The sequence below is a fragment of the Perca flavescens genome, chromosome 8, assembly GCF_004354835.1.
Source record: "Perca flavescens isolate YP-PL-M2 chromosome 8, PFLA_1.0, whole genome shotgun sequence".
NCBI classification, from domain to species: Eukaryota; Metazoa; Chordata; class Actinopteri; order Perciformes; family Percidae; genus Perca; species Perca flavescens.
In genome coordinates this window covers 1,075,714-1,095,810 of record NC_041338.1, presented here as the reverse complement: position 1 = coordinate 1,095,810, position 20,097 = coordinate 1,075,714, and the positions used below count along the sequence as shown (strand labels likewise).

Genomic DNA, 20,097 nt, shown 5'->3' with positions numbered 1-20,097 from the left:
ACATCCCTACCGGGAAATGCATTTCTTTATGGACCTGGCTTATGTGCACTAATATGTTAAAACAGGAAAGGGTCTTCCCCAAACTGTTGCCACAGAGCTGAAAGAATGCTATTGTCTGGTTTTGAAAAACACTAATGTATGATTGTGGTGTGACAAATGGTGGCACGTGGTCACTTGTATTCACACTTGGAAGGAATTATTAAGTGCAACATAAACTGGCTACTAAACGTTGTTGTGTGTTCATAGCGCACAAAAGATGCATCAGACGGAAGCAATAGTCTCAAGTACAGACGCCCAGTATAACGATCAAACGAGTGTACACTAGCACTTTTCTGCGGTGGCATGGACATGGCCTTATAATGCCCTATTTTATGTTTTCACAACCAAGGATAGGTTCATTCTCTGCCTTCATTTAGGAGTGTAAGTTGGTCAAAAGTGAAGCTGCAGGTGCCTTTAAACCTCCTCTTTCAGCCGACCTATCAGTGCAGAGCTGCAGTTTTCCATCGGCGCCATGTATGACAGAGCCTGAGAGGCGTTCACTGGCAGCCAGGCCAGCAATCAATTGTGTTTGCCCCGCGTAGCGTGCAAGGCAATGCACAGTGATTGGAGAAGGGGGGGGTGATCCGGCAGCAGACTGGAGGTAGAGAGTGATGGGGAAGTGACAACGGGATGAAGAGATATCTCTGTGGTGAAGAGAGAGAGAGCAGCTGGTGAGCCTGACTTTCCAAATGTTGCTGTACAATTAATTGTCTAAGAAATAATTGTGATTAACAATATAATTGTCTCTGTTCTCTTTCAATTTCTCTGGCTTGAGACAACTACTACAGCCCAGGATGTTTGGGGGTGCTATGACAACAAGTGACAGCTAGGGCTGGGCGATATGGTTGAAAACTGTATCACGATATAAGTTTTTCATATTGGTCGATATTGATAATTATTGATATTTTTTATGACCTATTTAAAATAAGGACCAGGAGAAAAATATATTAAATTTAAACATTTTTATTTTAAACTTGAAATGTCAACACAACCATGGAAAACACTCAAATAATTAAAATGTAAACCGGTTTAAAATCACAATGAACACTTAACAATTATTTCTTAACATTAAGGTGCAAAATTAAAGAATAAGTAAGAAATGCTTAATAAAGTATCACAAAATAGTGCAAAGTGTTAGCTAAATATAAGAAACCTGAGAAGGAACTATTTTCTGCAGGTTTAGTGCTAGATTGGTAACCTGGCTTCTGGACAGTGCTCAGCATGTCTGCCTCCGTTATTTCTTTGTAGTGTTTAGTAAGGCGCTGATGCAGAGTACCTCTCCATGGTGGTCTGCTGCTTGTAGTGTTTAGTAAGGCGCTGATGCAGAGTACCTCTCTATGGTGGTCTGCTGCTTGTAGTGTTTAGTAAGGCGCTGATGCAGAGTACCTCTCCATGGTGGTCTGCTGCTTGTAGCGTTTAGTAAGGCGCTGATGCAGAGTATCTCTCCATGGTGGTCTGCTGCTTGTAGTGTTTAGTAAGGCGCTCATGCAGAGTACCTCTCCATGGTGGTCTGCTGCTTGTAGCATTTAGTAAGGCGCTGATGCAGAGTATCTCTCCATGGCGGTCTGCTGCTTGTAGTGTTTAGTAAGGCGCTGATGCAGAGTACCTCTCTATGGTGGTCTGCTGCTTGTAGTGTTTAGTAAGGCGCTGATGCAGAGTACCTCTCCATGGTGGTCTGCTGCTTGTAGTGTTTAGTAAGGTGCTGATGCAGAGTACCTCTCCATGGCGGTCTGCTGCTTGTAGTGTTTAGTAAGGTGCTGATGCAGAGTACCTCTCCATGGTGGTCTGCTGCTTGTAGCGTTTAGTAAGGCGCTGATGCAGAGTACCTCTCCATGGTGTTCTGCTGCTTGTGCCGTGTTGCAGCTGCAGATGTTGTTGGACGTTGATGGCGAATACGGCTGTGCTCCAAAGTGTGAGCGCGGCTAAAGTGGTAAAACAAGTTTATGGTATTACCAGTGTTGGTCTGACGACATTGGTCTGTCTACGGTCAGATTTATAAAATCCCCAAAACTGCCATACTGACTTTTCCTGTTTTATCAACGATTTCCTGGCTCGCTGCGGCACTCACTTTCCACTCCATGCCGGTTCTGTTATTGAAGAACACGAGACAGCGATGTGGCGCAACCAAACATGATACTGTTACATGATTGGCTGTTAGAGTGTCACTCCCCACGTTGCTAGGTTGCCAGAGAGTGAGGGCCTTTGTTCATGCAACCAAACTTGATTCACAACCTCTGGTTTCTTCTGATGAAGAAAAACAAGTTATCGAACGTTTTATCGACCGCATTTTCTATTGATATTGATTATGTGTCTATCGCGATACATATCGTTATCGTTTTATCGCCCAGCCCTAGTGACAGCTGCCACTAGCATAGCTTTAGCTCAACAGTCCGACCAATAATCACTTAGAAAATTACAATTTGGCACAATTCTAAACAAAGTCAACAATAATCATAATCGGTCCAGGGTTTCCACGGGGTCTTAAAAAGTCTAACATTTTAAAATCAAAATGTTAGGCCTTAAAAAGTCTTAAATTGTGTTCTTAAATAATTTTACACAGGTCTTAGTTTTCCTACGTCCATGCAACGCTACCTCTAATGCTTCCGCAGCGCTTTATAATGTTTTTTTTAATTAGTATTTATAGTTGTAGTTCTTTCTTTTGCTAGTCCAAATATAATTTGCTGTATATTTACCAACTATTATTACTCCGTTTCGCTTTTATTCAAATTTATTTAGGCTGTTTTGCAAATAATTTTGTGACTCTGCATTTTGTTGTACTTTTATGTCTTCATAAAGGTCTTGAATGACATTCATAATGGTCTTAAAGTCTTAAATTTGACTTGGTGAAACCTGCAGAAACCCTGTCAGTCATACCCCTTAGGACCTTAGTTAATATCAGCAACTATTTGCGGTTAAACAAAGAAACCCGTGATTACGATCCATAGATCCATAGATCCATAGATCCACTTTCCTACATGAGGAACAGGATGGACATGTTCAACGCGTAGCGAGATTGGATTTGTTTGTTTGTGTTGCCTTGTCTTTCTCCACAGAGGGATATGCTTCTGCATTTCTGCTTTGAGGAACTGATTGGCTTCATTTATTGGCTATGTTCCTGTTCTGTTTTAGTTTACTTGTTTGATGGACTTTGGCAGGGCAGACTCCACTTCCTCTTTCCATCTTCCTCGGTTTTTTCTCTCTGTGTGTCTGCACCCCATCACCTCTCTTTTCCCCTGCAGGACACAGGAATACTAATTGCAGGTTCACACAAAAACAAGATTCTTGTCACTTTGTGTGCACACGATGACTGTGTGCAGCTCCAAATCTGCCGCGTATTTGTTTACACACAAGTAGCAGTGATGTTGATAGGGTTTCAACGTAGTGAGCCACAGGTGGTCATTTGAGTGGGTCCCAGACAGTACTTACTTACTCACTTTTTTCACCATCCTTCCGGAACCGTCCCCAAATGCAATCTAAGCACTCCTATAATGAATGTGGACTATAAATGGGCCATATGGAGAAAATCAAATATCACCATATTTTTTGCCCAAACACATCATCGTCGATATTGTGGGGATGACTATTGGTGCTTTAACTAAATATGTACACAATGAGAGTTTTGATAAATAATCCCCAATAATGTTGACACAATGACTAAGTGGGTAAAGGCAAACAGTAACAGCTGGTAACAGTCTGGTTAGTTCAGAAAATGACATCACTTTACTGTAATGCAGCCTTTAATAACAGGAAAAGACAACACTTGTGTCATATTACTATATTAGGATATCCAAAATTTAAGATGATATCTAGCCTCATATCAGGGTTGTAGTACTAGAGACTGGTCTTGGTCTTTAGACCGGTCTCAAGACCACTTTCTGAAGGTCTCGTCTTGGAATCGACCGCATTTTCCCTCGGTCTCGGACAAAGAGGACTCTGGATTTTATTTCAAGACGACCACTGCAGGGATATCACTAAATTGTCTGTGCATTGTCTAATTGTATGTGTTAACATCGTTACTGGGATTAGATGTAAAACTTCCTGCATCAAGTGCTACCAATAACTTGACTCATTTCTATTTTGTTACTGTTAACCCCGGTCTCAACCCTTCAAAGTCTTGGTCTTGACTTGGTCTTGACTTGGTCTTGACTTGGTCTTGATACACTCTGGTCTCGGTGATGACTTGGTCTCGATTTAGGGGGTCTTGACTACAACACTGCCTCATATATATTGATGTTGATATAATATTGAGATATTGCCCAGCCCTAATGCGTCCAATGGACACATGAATAATGAATTTACCGCGTCCTTTCAGGTTTGAATGCGTCAGAGACGCAGCACATGGCCCTAGTAACATCGCTGCCATAGCAACAGCGATTCTGTGTGCGTTGCATGCATGCATCTTTGTGTTGCTCATCTTTTGCCAAAAGCCTATTCTGTTGCGGGCCTATATTCTATGTTAAATAATACAATTTTCAGAGTTTAAGAGCGTGTGTATGTAGGCCTGTAACAATTATATAATTGTCAATTTGTTTCTATAATCGGAGTTTCAATGTTTAACGACTTTCTTAAAGGTCTTAAGGCGTGTGACTGGTAACTGTTGATGTTATGCCAAATTGTGATTATTGGCCGGTTTTGAATGACTCTATGTGTATGTTTGAATTATTCATACCGTGTGATTCCTGCTTTTACAGAATGTGTGTGTGTGTGTGTGTGTGTGTGTGTGTGTGTGTGTGTGTGTGTGTGTGTGTGTGTGTGTGTGTGTGCGTGTGTGTGTGTGTGTGTGTGTGTGTGTGTGTGTGTGTGTGTGTGTGTTTTCCTTCAGCAGCGGAACCTGGAGGGCTATGTGGGCTTCGCCAATCTCCCCAACCAGGTGTATCGGAAGTCTGTCAAAAGAGGCTTTGAGTTTACTTTAATGGTTGTCGGTAAGTTGGAAACATCTCCATCTGACTCATGACTTAGTATTGAATTGCTTCTGTTCATGTGAGAGTGTTGTGCGCCTGAGCCAAACTTGCAGTTCGTATGCACACCTGCCCATCCGTCTGCGTCCGCTCGTCTGAGTGTGTTTTCATTTTTGTGCGAATGTATGTCATCGGCGCGGGTCCAAAGGAGGCAAAGCATGTGGGGCATCCAGCGCACTCAGCTGCTCAGGATGACGAGTTGACAGTTTAGAAAGCCGTTTCTGCAGGACGGCGGTCCCCTGGGTGGCCTGGCTTTGAGAACATCTACACCAGGGGTGTCAAACTCAGTGCCACACTGAAAAATAAAAATCACATCAAGGGCCAAACATTAATAGTTACTTCTATTTAATGGAAACAGTAAAATATCTTTGACTGTATTATTGCATATTCGCATAAAGTCCTAAAAAAGTTAGCAAAATAATTCCTTAGCCATCATAGAGTTTAGTTAATCAAGCAAAACATTGATTACATTTTTAAAAACCTGTTTCACAGCCTAAATATGCAAACCTACCGGTACTGTGGGGATTTTTAAATCTCAATGTGGGCCAATCTGGCAAATTCTGTCCTAAGTTTGAAAAACAGTTTCCGATTTATTGTGAACCTAATATGCGGGCCGGATCAAAATTTGCGAGGGGCCTGATTTGGCCCCCGGGCCTTGAGTTTGACACATGTGATCTACAGTGTTGTTCAGTGACGGAGAGGGAGCATGTGAAAATATTTCTTGTCAAAGCTAGATTCCCACAGTTTCTAGGGGAGTTGTCTCTGTGGCCCCAGGTCCGCAAAATAACACATCTGTGTGCTTTGGACAACTTGATTTGGGACGTGAGCCGCAGGATGTTGGCTCAAGTATGACTGAACCTGGTCACAAAATGTGGCCAACAGCATTACAGAAGGAAGGAAGTGGACAGAGGCGTGGAGGGACCACGTTGAACAGACTGAAATCTGACACCATCTCACATCTAAAGACAGTCCTCTCACATCTATCGTTAAAGACATAATAATCATAATATAATATGTAAAGACCAGGGATCTTGCAGGGTCAAACATTGCAAGACTACAACTACAATCGTTTTGAAAACTTTAACCAAGCTAGCTAGCATTAGCTGCTAACTTTAAGGTAAAGTCAGCAGATGTTCTGTCCTGCTGTACATGCAGATGAATGTCTCCAGTACCCAGAGGTCTGTGTTTATCCACCGGTAAATCTCTGCTGGATGACTCACTTCAGAAGGGTTGAAAATCAGCAACTTTCCCTCTTTAGCGTTTAGTTTAGCATGGCGCCATGGCAACAATAAACAACACTGGCTCTAGCTGTTGCTGCTTCCTGTTTGATGCTGGAGGGAGCGCCCAAGGGTTTTTTAATCACTGCCTAAGTGCATGAACGAAAAAACGATCAGGAGAGCATCTGGCATTGTGGAAAGCATTGTGTTCTTCTGGCTGAATCTGCACGATCATGGCCAAAATGATAATTACGATTAATTTGGTCAATATTGAGATCACGATTATTTACTATGATTATTCACATTCAAATAAACCGAGCACTCTTTCACTTCAATGTTGTGAAGAATAACAGATCCTTAAAAAGGACTGCCTTTAATTCAAATTGCAATTGACGCGTGTTGCAGCACACGCCGTGTTTTCATTTCAGCTCCGTGTGAGAGTCTTTACTGTCATTTACTGCCACGTTTTGTCTCCTCTAACACACACACACACACATACATACGCACGCGGGGCGTATGTATCCGGTTTCGCTGTCGATACTGTTGGGATCCAGTTTAAGCCTGTAAGACGCAGCTGAGACACGAGCCTGCACCGAGCTGCTGCAGACAGCTGCATAGATTCAAAGGAGACATTGTGACGTTTAGCCTGCAACGGTCTAGGACAGGGGTCTGCAACGTTTATTAGGCCAAGGACCCCTCAGCTGAAAAAGAGACGGAGCAGGGACCCCTTGCTACGTATATTGTATTAAATTGAGCTGCATATTAAAGTGGGCCTACAATAACGTGTAGGGTGGCCTAAAGCCTTTATACATACCTTTTATATGGTGCATACAATACTAAGCTTTTAAAAGAATTGTTGACATATTCATACATATATTTATACATCATGTTTTAATGTTAAAATGTGGAACAGTTCATCCTTAAGTTTAACTGTATCTGTGCATGGCTACCTTACCTACAGGCCAGTAAGCCTATCGTCAATGTTGTGTACATTTAAAAAAAGATTTATCTTTACAAATAATATGTTGGAGTCAAGTTAACATATTAATTTTTTTTAAAACTATCAAACAATAATTTGGAGGTCCCCCCTGCAGCAACTCTAAGGACCCCTAGGGGCCCCGGACCCCCTGTTCAAGATCTCTGGTCGAGGGCTCATGGGAAACAGTGTTCATTAAATGCACACTAAAAACATAAATGTTGAAATACAACGATATTAGATCCTTTTTCAAACTACCGTCCTTATCTAAACATATGGAGCCAGCCACATGACATACTGTTGAGAAACGTTCTGTTCTGAAGCTGGATTTTTGGTTATTAGCATAGTTACAGATGTTAATGGGATTTAGAATGAGGTTGTCTTACCCCTGGAACAGAAACCGGAAGGTTAGGGTTTTCACTTCGGCTTTCTGTTGACATATTTAACCAGGCTCTGCGTGAATGGGGCCTGAAACCAGTAATCAACACATATGCATTGTACAGGGAAAATGTGTACAATCTATTATTAACAAAAAGTGAAATATTGAGTACTATGTTGGCTACTTCATAGATACTTAGATACTTGTAATTGAATACTTCATATTCAATTACAAAATTGTAATTCCCTACCTTGTAATTCTGCAATTATTGCCGTATTTTCTATTTAAGGTGGATTGAGCAATTTGTCTCCTCACGGTGGATTAAATTTACAAGATACAAAATTAGAAGTTTGCATCTGTGTATTTTTGCAACTTTGGACTCAGCAAAAAGTTTCCCCTGCTTTCAGTGTTCAAGCTTTTCTTGACTCTAACTCTGTCCTTAAAGCACGGGCAGGAGATTGATTGGTTCTCATCTCACTCTCGCAACAAAAGCAAATAGGCATATTGAACTATTCCTTTAAAATCCTAACTAAACTAAAGCTTTAAAACTCTAAATATATCCTGTCTGTGTTACTATACTCAGTTGGACCCTTAAAATATAATTTCCTATTGTGCTTCTCTTTCTTTCTGCCTTTCATCATTTCTGCTCCCTTAGAAATATATTCTGGATTTGGCAGTTGTTTTAGCAGGTTTTTTTTTTTAGGTTTCTACGTCGGTCTTAAACTCTGTTCCAGCTAGCCTTAAAATGTTTTAAAATGACATAAATCTAACTCTGTGAATCTTGTGGTGACCCCAGATCAGTTCAGTGGACAGAGAAAGACATTAACACAAAGAGGCGTCCAACCTTTATTATTTCAGCCTGGGGTTTGGAGCTTCCTGTTTAGTAAACAGCCACTGTGGACGAGACGCAGGAGGGACACAAAGACAGCAGAGTGATGTCTTGGGTGAGAACCAGAGAGAGCTCCGCAATCAATTGGATCCTGTTTCAGGCCCTCTCACATATGGGCCCCTCTGTCTCTCTCCCCAGCTTTTTGGCTCCCAGCCCCGCATACCCCAGCTGATCCAAGAACATAGCGGTTTGTCAACGCTACACACAGACTCAGAATGAGCCTTTGGGGTGGGGCTGAATTCACACGAAAGTACACATGATTGGTCCGTGTACAGTAAAGGCAATGAGTCTGTGTTACTTTATTAAACAGAAATTGTATCTTATTTCTGACAATTTGATCAACAAAAATGTCCATTTAGCTCGAGTAAAGGAAACCCCAATTAACAAAACTGGTGAAATATATTTAAGTACTACCGTTAAAGCTTTAGTGCGTAACTTTTTTTTATATTAATGAACGTCCGTTTCATTCAAGTATGACTATGTTCAGAAAATTGTGACTGTCGCGCACAGAAACTGGAGTGAAGATAATGACCTCTTCTGAAGAGTCCATCATGTTTTTTTTAATCCTTCGTAGGGTTGGGCGATGTCCCCAAAATTGGCAGTTGACGATGTTTACAGTAAAACATCGTGATGGACGATGATATCGTCGTCGGGGCTGAGGGGGGGGGGTAGCTTTACATAAATGGTGAATGGTGCCCTGCTGGTAGGTTTTACCACTTGACCTACTTTCACTTAAGTACGGTGCAGTAAAGTCAATCAGATGTCCTGATCTGCGTAGCGACAGTACAGTGGGACGTTTGCCTTCAACAGAGCGACAGTAATAACCTGACATACCATCATTACTGAGTTTAACCTACATTCACGGTTATGTTTGCACTGAATAACGCATTCAATAAACAGAAACATAACTCTTGCGGCGCACATGAACAGATGCGCAATATTAGCTCACACATAAAATAGCACCCTCGTGAATTAGCCTAACTTACTTATTGATGCACGCACAGAGTAGTGTCGACAAACTTAGTCCAATGAGGGGAGAAAGCGTTCCACTTTTAATGCTTTTTTCTCTCTCACTCGAGAACGCTGTGTCCAACGTTACTAGAAGGTAGAGCGAGCTACAACTGACAGGGAGAGAGAGAGAGAGAGAATGAATCACTACAGCCAATCAGCAGTCTGCTCAAAGCGATGCTCTTTTTCACAAATAGGTTGCACGTAAAGGGGGAAAAAGTAGCTTCCACTTAAGGAGCCCTATGTCCTATGACAGAAACTACGCGCTAAAGCGTTAAAGTCACTGGGAGTGTCCAGTCCAGCCGGACGGGCTGTAAAACTGAGATTAACGCTCATATTTTAAGTTTATGTTCTTGTTTAATGGTTGTTTGTTAAATTGCAATTAAACCAATTTGGAGAAGATTTGAAGTGCTATTTTTTTATTCTCAATTCTTATCATTTTGGCACAGGTGATTTTCCTTTTGGCTCTGGCTAAAACCTCTTTGGGGGGCCTCAAAAATTCATCTATGCAGGAAAAACCCTGTTCACAGCGGACAGTTAAAGAAGAAGATCAGAGGGAGGTTTTCTCAGCTGGAGCTAGTTTGTCATAGCTGTGATGCTATGATGAATGAAAGCTGTGACGAAAGACATTGTTCATGGACTAATTTTCTCCATGACAAAGATGAGATATTGACGAGATGAAACTTAAACTGTGACTTTATCTCATAGTGACAGAGAGGGAGCATGTGAAAATATTTCTTGTCAAAGCTAGATTCCCACAGTTTCTAGGAGAGTTGTCTCTGTGGCCCCAGGTCCGCAAAATAACACATCTGTGTGCTTTGGAAAACTTGATTTGGGACGTGAGCTGCAGGATGTTGGCTCAAGTATGACTGAACCTTGTTTCAGGAAGGAGGTTTAACAAACTCTGAGTCTAACCCTGAACTCTGAGTAGATTTACCCTGAGATGGAAACTCTGAGTTTTCGGTTCCAGAACAGCTGATTTAAGTTGGTTCAATCAACTCCAAGTAGGTTGACTCACAGTTAAGCGCGTGCACCACTGCTATAAAAAGGCAGCATGAATGGAGCCATGAGACTACGATTCACCATGGTAACAACCACAAAACAAACTGGTATGCGGAAATACTCGTGCACATACAGCGAGTTTGAACATAGAGGCTAAAAGGTCCAATATGTCCAATAAAGTTTGGAGAGCTATTTAAGTGTGAGATTGGCTTGTGCAGCTTTAGCAAAGTATGCAACATCATTTTAATCCATGCATCTAGTAGAAGTCATGTACCCTCTGTATACAGTGTTGTATGGTGAATTGTCAATGTTAGGCATTCACCATAGACTTATACTGTGTAACTTTGGCAAAAGGTACAATAAACTCCCAATTCCTGCGTCACTAAACGTAGAATCAACCAAAAATGAGGACTACAAAGTTCATACATATGACCATGATCGCAAGCCAATGTAATGGAGAAATGACAGAGAAAAATATGAAATACCAGTGTTAGGCAGAGGCAAGAGAGCTGATTGTTGTTTTTTTTATTTGAGAAGCAGCCAGCTGGACCTACAGCGTTAGGCAGACTGTGAAAGTAAAGATTGAAGGCTGGCCTCAGTGGCCCTAGTGAAGTGTGAACCCAGTATTGTAGTTTTGGAACAGGCAGATGGTGGAGTATAAGATCACTGGGCAGAAGCCTGCAGGTTACTTAGCAAAAGTTGTAATTTTTTTCACTTTTCAATTGTGGCAAGATTCCCCTGTATCCTTTTTCACTGCTAAATTTTACTAACACAACATATCAGACATGCTCACGAACACACATTAGACTTATCATGCCACGCATCAATTGTAAGTTAGGAAAAAGTGCTTTTAACTTTTACGCTCCTGACAGATGGAACTAGTTACAGGTAGGGATGTCCCGATCAGCTTTGTAGACCCCCTGATCCGATTTTTTAAATATTAAATATCTGCCAATACAGCGTCCCGATCCAATACTCTATAGTATACTATAGTATTTGCTCAAATAATAGAGCAAGACTGTCAGGATTTCATTACGATATAGGAAAGTAGTCTGCGACAGTGAAATCGCTTGAAAAGTCGTTCTGTGTAAATTCGGGTGAGTAGAAACTGGGGACTCGTCTGATAAAGTGTGTGTGAGAGAGAGAGAGATAAGAAAGGTCAGACTGGCTGAAATGTAAGCTCTAATATCTCTCTTGGCGAGACGCTTCAGATTAACAGATTGTAATGGCATCCAGCTGTACCGTGTTTATGACTGCAGCAGGCTGTGTGGGTTACTGTGTTAATATTACCAAACTATGCTAGATACAGTTGCGAAAGACTATTTTATAATCTAGTGCTCTGTGTGCCCTACAAGTTAAATTTAGTCATAGGAAGGTGGATTAGAATAATCAAAAGAAGTCTGGTAGTATAAAATTAAAGCAACACTGACATGATAGGAAATATTTGTCTCCATCTTACACAAATGTGAATCTGTTTAAAGGAAATTCCAGTGTTTTCCAATCTGGGTCTCTTTCTCATTTTTTTTCCAAATAAACTAAAACTTAACATAAATAATTTTAAACGCTTATCTGAGTCCGACCAAAAGTTAAAGAGGCTGTACACCTGGGGAGTGGCTGTGACTCAGGTAGAACGGGTCGCCCCTCAACCACAAGATTGGTGGTTTGATCTTAGGCTCCTCCGGCCACATGTCAAAGTGTCCTTGAGCAAGACACCGAACCCCTGTATGTATAGCGGTCCACTCCTCCTAATGCTTAGGATGGGTTAAATGCAGAGCTAGACTATCTGTCCAATCAGAGTTTTCTGTTGCACGACTAAAACTACTTTTGAAGTACACATGTTCCACCAAAACAAGTTCCTTCCTGAGACTATTTAGCAGAGGCACCGTGGCTCCGTCCGGAGCTTACCGCTGCCCAAGACGATTGTGATTGGTTTAAAACAGGGCTCACCAACATGGTGCCCGTGGGCACCAGGTAGCCCCCAAGGACCACATGAGTAGCCCTCAGGCCTGTTCTAAAAATTAAAATTGAATATTGATATTTCCCACCTTGTTAAGTCATTGTTGATAATTATTGTGAGAAATCATTAACATGATGAGTGTCTTCACATAGATGAGCATCATTAATCCATAATAATCATACATAACTAAAGGCAAACTGAGCACGTTTGTTATTTGAGAAGAGTGTATCAAACAGGTAGCCCTTCGTATAACTCAATACCCATGAAGTAGCTCTCCGTTTCGAAAAGGTTGGTGACCCCTGGTTTAAAGAAACGGCAATAAACCAGAGCACGTTTTTCTCCCATCCCGCAATGCTGTGGGGACTAGCCAGACCTTACTTTGCAGCGCTGTGGAGGAAGGTCTGGCAATGCGAGACAAGAATGGTGGTATTGTGTGTTTTGTACAGGTGCTCGTCATGCCCATGTGAAGCTCTGGGCTCACCAGGATGCAGCTCTAGTTTTTCTGCCTTCAGTCAGTCTTTCTCTAAGAAGGACCTTCACCAGAAACTGCTCTTCTGATGGTTTTTCGTCTTAGGCCTCTCTTTTCTTCTTTTCCCACTCAATCCACCTCTCTCTGAGGGGGCAAAAAGCAGCTTCCTGCCCCTTTTGTCCAGCTGGCAGATTGAATAAAACTCCTGGAAAGATTAGCAAGATCCAGCGCCAGTGTAGAAAGCTGAACAGAGCTGAGAGTCAGATCCCAACTGAAGGGAGCTGGGAGGAGAGGGGAAGTGATGCCTGCTTCATGCTGCTTCTCAAGTGTATCAAGGCCAGTACTTCACAGTCCTGCTGCCTCTGCTTTCCTAAAGCAATTCAGGAGGAGAGCACATCAGAGGCTTTTTATGAGATTGACCTTGCAAGCAGAGCTGCGAGTTGCATGCGGGACATTACATCAGAGTTGAACTGATAGAAGTTTACTGCCTTTTGATTATTTAATTTATTCAGCATTCCCCAAGTTTCCCCAAGAATTAATTTCTCTATCAGAGTGGCTTATCCTCTGACACACCAGCTGGATCAAAGTAGGACTACAACTAACTGGGTATCAAACATCAATTCTTTTTTGGTACCAACCAAATGTTTCCATAGCATTGAGTGTGAAATTGCTAAGTACCAAAAGCTGGCATTGAATGTCCGGACAGATTCATGATTTAAATGGACTGCATTTATATAGAGCTTGTCTAGTCTTAGGGCCTGTGTCCACATAGCTATTTTTTCTGAGTTTTTCAGTTGGTCTCAATGACAAAAGGGTGTATGCCGGGTGCCTGGTAAGCTCACCTGGTGGAGCGGGCACCCATATATAGAGGTTTACTCCTCGACGCAGTGGCCGCGGGTTTGACTCCGACTTGCGGCCCTTTGCTGCATGTCATTCCCCCTCTCTCTCCCCTTTCAAGTCTAAACTGTCCTATACAAATAAAGGCCTAAAATGTCAAAAAATAAATCTTAAAAAAATAAAAAGAGCGTATGCTGACTCACTCATAGGCCGGCCACTAAATGTTGCTGGTGTGTGTTGTGCTTCTATCGCCCTACGCGTTGTAAGCTTGTTAGCTGTGTGGTCAACCCCCTGTTAACTTATGATTAACTTAGCTACCTAGCTAACGTTATGTCATCAGTACTTTCACAACTGATGTTATGCAGAGGTCAGCTGGAACAAATGCCAACGTTAGCTATTGTCAGCTTTCAAAGCTAACATTAGGCTCTATGTAAAAAAAAAAAAAAAAAAAAAAAACAACAGCAGAGAGAAACAGACCTACTCACTGTTCGGGAGTTCCAGGTGAACTCTTGAAAGCCATTGCTGTAACATACGGTAAAGCCAGAAGCTTACTGCGGTCAAACATCACAGGGCAAGGAGGTGTTCTTATTCTTCCGCATTTAGTGGCAGACTAGAACACTTGTGCGTGTATGCTGCCCCCGTCAGGTTCAGAACAACTGCATCCCTTGGTTCATCTGGTGTCTGCGGTACTGTAGAAAAAAAAGTTCCTGGAGACACCTAATGTAGTGGGAACTCTGCAGGGTAAATCCAGACAGCTAGCTAGACTATCTGTCCAATCTGAGTTTTCTGTTGCACGACTAAAACTACTTTTGAACGTCCACATGTTCCACCAAAACAAGTTCCTTCCTGAGACTATTTAGCAGAGGCACCGTGGCTCCGTCCGGCGCCCATGATGATTGTGACTGGTTTAAAGACATGCCAATAAACCAGAGCACGTTTTTCTCCCATCACGGATTGCTATGTGGACTAGCCAGACCCTCCTTTGCAGCGCTGTGGTGGAAGGTCTGGCAATGTGAGACTGCTGTGATAGCGTTACAACCGTGCAAGATGCAGTCACGAAACTTAACAAGTGTGTAGTTAAGATGAGAAATAAGAAATAAAGGCAAAAGTTCAAGTGTGGTCGAAGCATGGCGGAGGAAGCAGGGGGATAGGAAGTAGTTTAGGGACCATTGCCCCCTCCACTCTATGCCCCTGGCCTGATTTGGCATTGCGGCTGTTGGGATACCATTACAAGATGCTTTCTAGTTTGTGGTGTCACCATTAGTACACCATGCTCAACATGCTTAAAAAAATATGTATGTCTGTTTTCTGTGTGTTCATTCTTTCATTAGATTTTGTGTTTAGTTAGTGTTTAATAAGCACAACAGGACCTCCATCCACTAGTCAAGGCCTGTGAGTAAAGAAGGATATAAAGTGCTGGATGACCTAGAATCTCTTTTACAGTCCAGTAGTAGTCGGCCTACTAAGTCGCTATCTGTCTGTCCTGTTGTTGTTGTTGGGCTTGTGTGTGTGTGTGTGTGTGTGTGTGTGTGTGTGTGTGTGTGTGTGTGTGTGATAACATTGTGCAATGTCTATGTGTTTCCAGATAAGACGGTCTGACAGGCTTAAGGATTGACCGCCTTGCCTACTGACCGCGCAGAAGGGAGTAAGTGAAGGAAGGATTTGGTCTAGTTAATCTGCTGGTTTAACCAGATGTGTTAATACACACCAAGCACACACATTCACTTATGCTCGCACACTTCTTCAATGTGTTCACTCATGTGTATGAAAAGTACCTCCTATTCTCAACTCTCATTTCATCATAAAGGCTCAAAATGAGGAATAATAACTTCACCCAGCTACAGTCAGCATTTCACAATTTAGAGTGACCTGTTGTTAACGTGACAGAGAAGCTTGTGAAGCTCTCAAACACACTAGCCACAGCCGGAGCTTACTAGATACAGTGTACATTCACTTTATATCTTAAGTTACCGACGGAAAAGGGCTGTTAATTTGCGTATTTAGCAGGGTGTCCTGTTTCCATCACTGCAGATCATAGTGGGTGTATGTGGATCTTTTGGCCAGTGGGAAAGGGGTATTAGATGCATGTCTTGATGCATTAAAGTCAGTGATCTCTGCTAGCCTGTCCGGTCATAGTTTTCAAATGTAAACAACATTCTCTGAGTAAACACAGAGGATAAGGTGAAGATTGCTATCAGCTACGACCTATGGCTACGATCCCGACCACGGGACAAGCAAGACTACCGTGGTCCTACCAGACTCTGGTCCATTTCATTTGTACAGAGAGTCTGGCCACTCTACATTGACAAGTGTTAACTTCCTTGAAGGCGGGTACTCTGTTGAAGTTTAAAACTATTGGATCTGCCCACAGCCACTCTGGGTCTGCCATAACCAATCGCTAACGTTTGGTCGTGACGTGGTCGTGGCTTAGCATCGCTAGCGTTCGCCTTAGCCAACTCCTTCACCACTAACAGAGCAAGCTGGAAAATTAAACTGTACCCAAACCCCATGGGGAGGAGGGGTCACAACATCATGGCCACCAACGCAACTCAGCAAAGATTGTTCTTGCTCGGGCTTTAACTTCTGGATATTCGGCAGCGTTGCCACAACGGACTGAATGGCTTCACTCGCATCTTTCTCTGCCGCCATTACGGAACTACAACTCAAACTAGCGCACAACCTCAACGTCATCGTTCTCAGCCACTCCCTCTGTTCGCTGATTGGACCGGTAAAGATTTGGCCAGAGAAAACCCAAGAATACTGAAGGAAAATGAAAATTGAGCGGAAGTATGTAGGAATGCGGAGCCAGGCTAAAGCAAGACCATCTCTGCATCCATCTCTACATCACAGTTGCCAGGGCTACCAAGGCAAGTACGGAGGAATTGAACAGTGACTGCTACTTCTATGCTGGGCGTCCTGCTAGCCAGTGTGCAGGCGCCAGACTGTGAGCTGGTTGGCCTCTGTCGGTTTCCAGTGGGATGTTGGGAGCTGCGGTGTCCTTCTGATGAGCCTTGGCTGGCTCCTGGAGTGTCGGTGACAATCTGACGGACACATTCTGCTTAATGATGAATCATTCACAAGTTCAAGGAGCTGATAGGGTAGCATTTCACAACATTTCACTAGAATTGCAACTCATAAGATTTCATGTGACAAATAAAATTGATGGCTCTCCCTGGAGGAGTTGGAAGAAGTGGCCTCAAAGAGGGACATATGGGCTACTTTCCTTAGCCATTGCGACTCGAACCTGGATAAGCAGTGAAAAAATAGATGAATGAACACTGTGTTACATTCTACAGATGTTGCTTTTATTGTGTCCACACCCTGTATAAGGAATTATGGGCTACACACAGCTGTGCTTCAAGGCCACAAAGTACATCATTGGCTGGTTATTCTTGCAGGCTGTGCACAGTTTTTAAACTGCCATACTCTAAAACCAATAATGACAAGTTGGTACTTGTGTCATTTTGCAGAAAGATGTTCCCATGTCACCTTGAAGACAACAGAATTCTCAAACGTGAACACTTGCTGCTTCATACCATCCTTTCAGACTCACAGCTGCTCGATTCCCCGCTCTTGCACTTCTTGGACATGATGCAACATTCATGCACTTCATTTGGGTCTTCTTTATAGTCCAAGATTAGCAAGAAACCTTTTGGATCGTTGTCAGTCATTCTTCAGCTGACATTCACCATAGAGGAAACAGAAACATGTATTTATACTATAATATACTATATATATTTTTACACATTTACGTGCTAGCCATAAACCCCATTTTCTGGTCTCTAAGCAGGCCAGCCTTAAAGTTACAGAATGATGTCAAAGTATTTTCCTAGATGTGTGGTCAGTTTAGTATTAAGCCGTCCATGTTACAGCAGCACAGCACTCGTCATTATTGCTGGACAGCAGCCTGTTTACAAACCTACCTCACCATGATTCCACATTGCCTCTGGGCACAGCACTCTACACAGGCTACTCTGTCACTGTGTATGAGTGTGTGGATGGGGTCGTGCACATGTGCATGTTCATGCATGCTCCGTCAAACCACTGCAGGCAAGTCTTTCCCTCTCCTTCCTCTAATTTTTTTCTGTGCTCTGCTCCAGTTCTCTCTCTCTATTTTGAGATGCACATGTCTACTGTGACCCAGCACGTGCCGATTCTGTCAGATTTAGTCTAAGGCTCAGTGGGTTGCTCACTCTCTAATTTAAAACACAAAACAAGGAGAGTGGGTTGTGTCCCTCCAAGGCTCTTGTAACCAACCTGTGTTTGCTACTGCGGTCACACAGAGGGCTGACACAGTTTAGGTTGGATTGTGACTCTTCCAAAGTAATTGCTGAACTTGCAGATCCTTATCTTTGCCAAAACACTGACCTTTGCCCTTGTTTTCAGCCACTCCCATTTAGCCTCAACAATGGAGAATTATCTTATCTCTTTTCCAGCAGTCTGGTGTTCAGCAAACAAACCTTTTTCACATCCAGTGTCTGTGACTCTCTGCTGTTCACTCCCTCATGTCTGTGTGTTCCCCAGATGTCTCATTTCACACTTTCTGGTTCAGGCCTCACACATGCCTGTTAGGTGTGTGTCTGTGTCTGTGTGGGACTACAGATGGAAATTAGCCCTTGGCTACAATCCGGCATGTTTACATGCATGTATTCCATGTTTGTTTATTAACATGCACTGTCCCAAACAAATAAATATAGATTTGCATTTGTCTGTATGTTTGTGTTGGGTGCTAGTTAGTAGGCCTGTCAGGATGTGAGGGGGCCAGCTGCTGCCTCAGGGCTGGGAGAGAAAAAGAAAGAGGGAGAGACAGAATGGGAGAAAGAGAGGAAAGAATGTCAGGAATCCCATGGGAAACACACTCTGACCGTTTCTATTTGTTTGATTGTCTTTCACAGTCCATCTTGCTATACCTATTTCAATGAGTACATATTTAATTTGCATGGTTTTCAATATGTACATTAATGTGCTACTGCACAACAATGAGTAAGCATTAACAAACCAGTCCGACTTACGGTGCACCAGTTGTACTGTCCATTAAGTTCATTTCTACTTACTCTGGTTGCTATAAACTTATCACAATAGCATTATAAAGTATTGCACTATTACACTAATACATGAAATTCAGGACGTCTCATTGAGATCATGATCTGTTTTTCAGTAGAACAAATTACGTAACGCAGAGACATAAAGGGTTGCTCAACAGTGGCCAGGTTGGATCAGTGGGTAGAGCAAGCACACGTACACTGAGAGGCTTATGCCTCGACGCAGTGGTCCAGGGTTAGAGTCCGACCTGTGACGATTTCCTGCATGTCTTCCCCCTTTCTCTTCCCTTTCTCACTTAGCTGTCTTATCGATTAAAGGCGGAAAAAGCCCAAAAATTAATCTTAAAAAAAAAAAAAAAAAAAGGTTGCTCAACATAACGCTACACAAGAAAAAAAACATTTTGTTATGATGAAGTACAGAGGATGAGTTGAGGAGTTTCTGTTCGGGATTCCCGAGAACCTTAAAGTGTTCACTTGCCCCACCTCAGCTCCACTGATGTAGAGATGTAGGTGTGGGATTTTGCCTTATTTTTTCTAAAATCAATGATCCTTGGTTTTGCCAACGTTGAGCGGAAGGTTGCTCTCTGAGCGCCACTCTGCAAGATTGCTGATTTCCTCTCGATATGAAGTCTCATCGTTGTTTGTAATCCGGCCGATGATGGTGGTGTCGTCCCCAAACTTCACAACCGAGTTCTCTCCCATGGCGGGGATTGCAGTTGTACAGCATGAAGAGGAAGGGGCTGAGCACACAGCCCTGGGGGGCTCCGATATTTAACACTCTCAGAGTGGAGGTGTGACTGCCAATCCAAACTGCCTGGGGTCTTTTTTTGTGGGGAAGTCTAATATCCAGTTGCATAGCCCAGAGTGCTAAGTTTGCCAATCAGTTTCATGGGGGAGATCGTGTTTTTATTTTCAATTCAACTAATTTGCTTTGACGCGTCACGCGTAGAAATCTATAAATAACCGGCTGCTTCCAGCAACAGCGCAAGTATGGATTCCTCACAAGTTCAAAAACACGTTGAGTGTGGGAGTATTTTACTCTTAATGCCAACAACAACGTGGTAGTCTGTAGACTTGGTAAAATGATCCCTGAGTCAGGATAACGGCAGCAAAACACCATAAGTTCTGCTCACCTTTTTGTCCCTTTCCCTCCCAAGTAGAGTTTAGATTCTCTGCCCGAGTCCAAACCGACCGGGTCAGGCCCATATGTCCCGCCACTATCCTCGGGCCGGGCCGGGTCCTTCATCAAGTATTTGTGTATTTTTAATCATTACTTTATTAGCCTAATTGGGTGGGGAGAAAGCTATGCCTCTCCAGCTTCTCC

General features: G+C 42.7%; 1 protein-coding gene across 2 annotated transcripts in view; it reads left to right on the top strand.

The window, feature by feature from the left end:
- The window catches only part of LOC114559660 (septin-7), a 58,906-nt gene that overhangs the window by 2,977 nt on the left and 35,832 nt on the right, over positions 1–20,097 (top strand). Inside the window, exon 2 of one of the 2 annotated variants that reach the window (XM_028584447.1) lies at positions 4,862–4,961. In XM_028584447.1, coding sequence (XP_028440248.1) covers positions 4,862–4,961 — 100 coding nt within the window. The remainder of the gene's footprint in view (positions 1–4,861; positions 4,962–20,097) is intronic. The other variant, XM_028584448.1, reaches the window with a different exon arrangement.